Here is a 2,880-nt window from a genome sequence, read left to right as displayed (position 1 = left end):
AATAGACTGTGTAACTTTTGTGAGCTTAATGGAATTGAAAATGAAATTCATTTTATTTTGTATTGTCTGTTTTATCATGATTTGCGACTTAGGTTATTCAATAAAGTCCATCTAAAAGAAATTCATTATATGCGTGACACAGATATGTTAGCTTGGCTATTCACATATACAACATTTGTGATTGCTGACTTTATTGAAAAGGCATGGGCTAGAAGGAATGTGTAGATTTATATTTAGTGTGTACATCCGGTGCCGGAAGTATTGCATTGTCTTGTATAGTGTATTGTGTATGTACTACAGTCTTCGTGCAGTTATATCGGTATATGTCTTGTAATCCTCTGTGGGATGGGCCACTTGTGTGACATTACACAAAATAAACATCATCAATAAATCAATCAATCAATCAATCATAGATTATGTGTAAATCTCTTAGAGTTGTTTCAGAGTTTCATACCTATTCCATGATGTTCTTGTTTCCCATCCTCAGACGGGATGATCTCGGGATGAGCTGTATAAGGATCCCGAGTCACATGTTCAGTGTCCATGTTCAGTGTCACCTTCAGCTGATCCAGGGATCTCCAAAAGGTCCCTATGGATGACGGAGGACAGACCTCCACCGTCGTCCAGTCCCTGGTGGGTGGAGGATCCTTCAGGGATCTGAAGGCCTGAAGGAAGTTGAGGTGGTCTTTAGTTTGTGAGAGCTGCTTCACCTCTGAGCTTCTATTGGTCAGATCTTCTATTTCCCTCTCCAGCTCATGGACGAGGTCCTGTTTCTTTGTAGATTTCCGATTCTCTCCTGTTTTGTTGAAATCATCCCGCCACTTTTCAACAAAGCTTATCAGAACAGTGAGGACCTGCCCAACATCAGCTATCTGTCTGTCTACCTCTTCGATCTCCTCAATCTTTAGTTTTCTCTCCTGGATCATCCGTGGAACTTTAGCCTCTATCTTCCCCAGCTGTGCTGTCTTCACTTCATATTCCTCCTTTAGAGGAACAATAGGATGGGACTTGTGGTCTGTCTCTGTGCAGAACTGACAGACGGACACCTGTTCAGTCCTGCAGAAGAGCTCCAGTAGTTGATTGTGTTTCTTGCACATCCTGTCTTCCAGGCGGTCCATAGGCTCGACCAGCCGATGTTTCTTCAGGCCTGCGACTCTCTGATGTGGCTCCAGGTGGGTTTGGCAATAAGAGATAAGACACACAAGGCAGGACCTCACGGCCTTCAGCTGGGTCCCGGTACAGATGTCACAGGGAACTTCTCCTGGTCGAACACATGGCTGCTCTTTTACTCGAACAGAGCTTCTTAACTGTTCAACCGTCTCTGATAAAAGGATATTGACCCGTAAATCAGGTCTTGTGTGAAAAAGCTCATTGCAAACCGGACATTTGTACTGAACGTGTAGATCCCAGAAGTTAGTAATACAGGTTCTGCAGAAGTTGTGTCCACATGCGGTGGTAACGGGGCTGTTGAACACATCCAGACAGATGGAACATGAGAAGTTCTCCAAACAGGAAGTGTTGGCAGAGGCCATTCCTAGACACAGACGACAAGGTTTATGTCTTGAGCAATTATATATTTCTAATTCCATAACGGGAAGAGAGGTTTTAACTAATCTCAAAGTTGTGCTGTTTTACTCACCTTGTTGTGGTTTATGTCTGTCAAACTATTCTTCCAAATATTGATATTTTTCTCCTGAAAGAGAGAACTGCTTCCACGTCGGGTGGCTTTAGTTTCTTTGAACCTTAAGTTTCGTTTCCTGAACAGGACCTTCTCTCCGCTCCTCCCCTAACTCCTTCCTCCTTCCACACCTGGAATGTTGGCGCATTCAGGTACTGTGTCGGCTACATCATATTCGCTGTGTGTTCTCTTCTTTGCGGCTTTAAAATAAGTCAACCTTTAAGAGGCAGAGACGGAGAGCTCGGGAAAAAAAGAAATGCTTGTGATTTAGACGTGTTTTTTGACTAACTGATCAGGATTAAGAACAACCCTCTCCCTGTGTGCTCAGGTTATATGGGCTATTATGGTTGTTATTTGATATTGATTAACATTGGTAGTTATATACGGCTTACCTCTCAGACTATAACCTCATAAAACAGCTGAGTCATCTGCCTCAGGGTAGAGAAGACGAACAACCAGACCAACAAGTTCACCATCAGTCAGAGTGGCGGTTAGTTCCATTGAATTAAAAGTAGGTTTACCTAGAAAATTCAGAATTTATAAGCCGGCATATTAAATGAATTGTTAACAACTGTATGGTTTGGATTGCCATTGCTTTTAGAACTTCTAGAATGCCAAATGTCAAATAACTTGGTCGGAATTAGCTCCTGTATAATTCTGTTTAGAATATATAGCACATAATAGTGAGATCATGGACCCATTAAAGAATGAGATGACTTGACTAGCAGTTCCATGTCCAAACTGAAGGTTGTGACCTAGCAACACCAGCGAGTGTCTCCTAGTCTCCTCGCACGCCCCCCGATGGATACTTAGTGGTTTAACCAAATGATTCATCAACCAAACTTTTATTATTTTTGGTAATAAACACAATGTCCGTGGTCATTTTAATTTATCTGACAAAATGTATAGTTACTTCAATATCTTTAAGTACTAATGCATAATGGTATGGCTTCTTTTGATAATTGGGTTATGGCCGAGTCCCAAACTCCACATTTTCCGTGGGCTGGCCTGGGTGCCTCAAAAACCTTTGAGATGTTGAAGATTAACGAACAAGTCCATAAGAGAGGGACCCCTGATGTAGAGAATGAGTACGCATTTCACTGTGAACTCATCTCTGGACAGCAGTGGCTCTGTGGGGTAAGCTGAGGGAAACTTTTCATAATTGGCAATAATAATTGGAGCTGATTTGACTCATCATTCTT

The 2,880-nt window shown here is 42.1% G+C and overlaps 1 protein-coding gene across 1 annotated transcript; it reads right to left on the bottom strand.

Annotated features, from left to right (window-relative positions):
• Positions 1-440: 440 nt before the first annotated feature.
• Positions 441-1,868, bottom strand: LOC132448045 (E3 ubiquitin-protein ligase TRIM47-like). Its single transcript, XM_060039105.1, has 2 exons — positions 1,640-1,868; positions 441-1,534 (listed from the first exon to the last, which is right to left on the bottom strand). The coding sequence occupies exon 2, from the start codon at positions 1,530-1,532 to the stop codon at positions 441-443; it is 1,092 nt and encodes a 363-aa protein (XP_059895088.1). The 5' UTR covers positions 1,533-1,534; positions 1,640-1,868.
• Positions 1,869-2,880: the final 1,012 nt, after the last annotated feature.

This window comes from Gadus macrocephalus, chromosome 19 (genome assembly GCF_031168955.1).
Source record: "Gadus macrocephalus chromosome 19, ASM3116895v1".
Lineage (NCBI taxonomy): Eukaryota > Metazoa > Chordata > Actinopteri > Gadiformes > Gadidae > Gadus > Gadus macrocephalus.
Note: the sequence above shows the minus strand (reverse complement) of the source record. Positions and strands in the feature narration are given on the sequence as shown.

What these genes read in the sequence shown, in the direction of transcription:
- LOC132448045 (XM_060039105.1), bottom strand. Translation starts at nt 1,532, where the DNA reads ATGGCCTCTGCCAACACTTCCTGTTTGGAGAACTTCTCATGTTCCATC.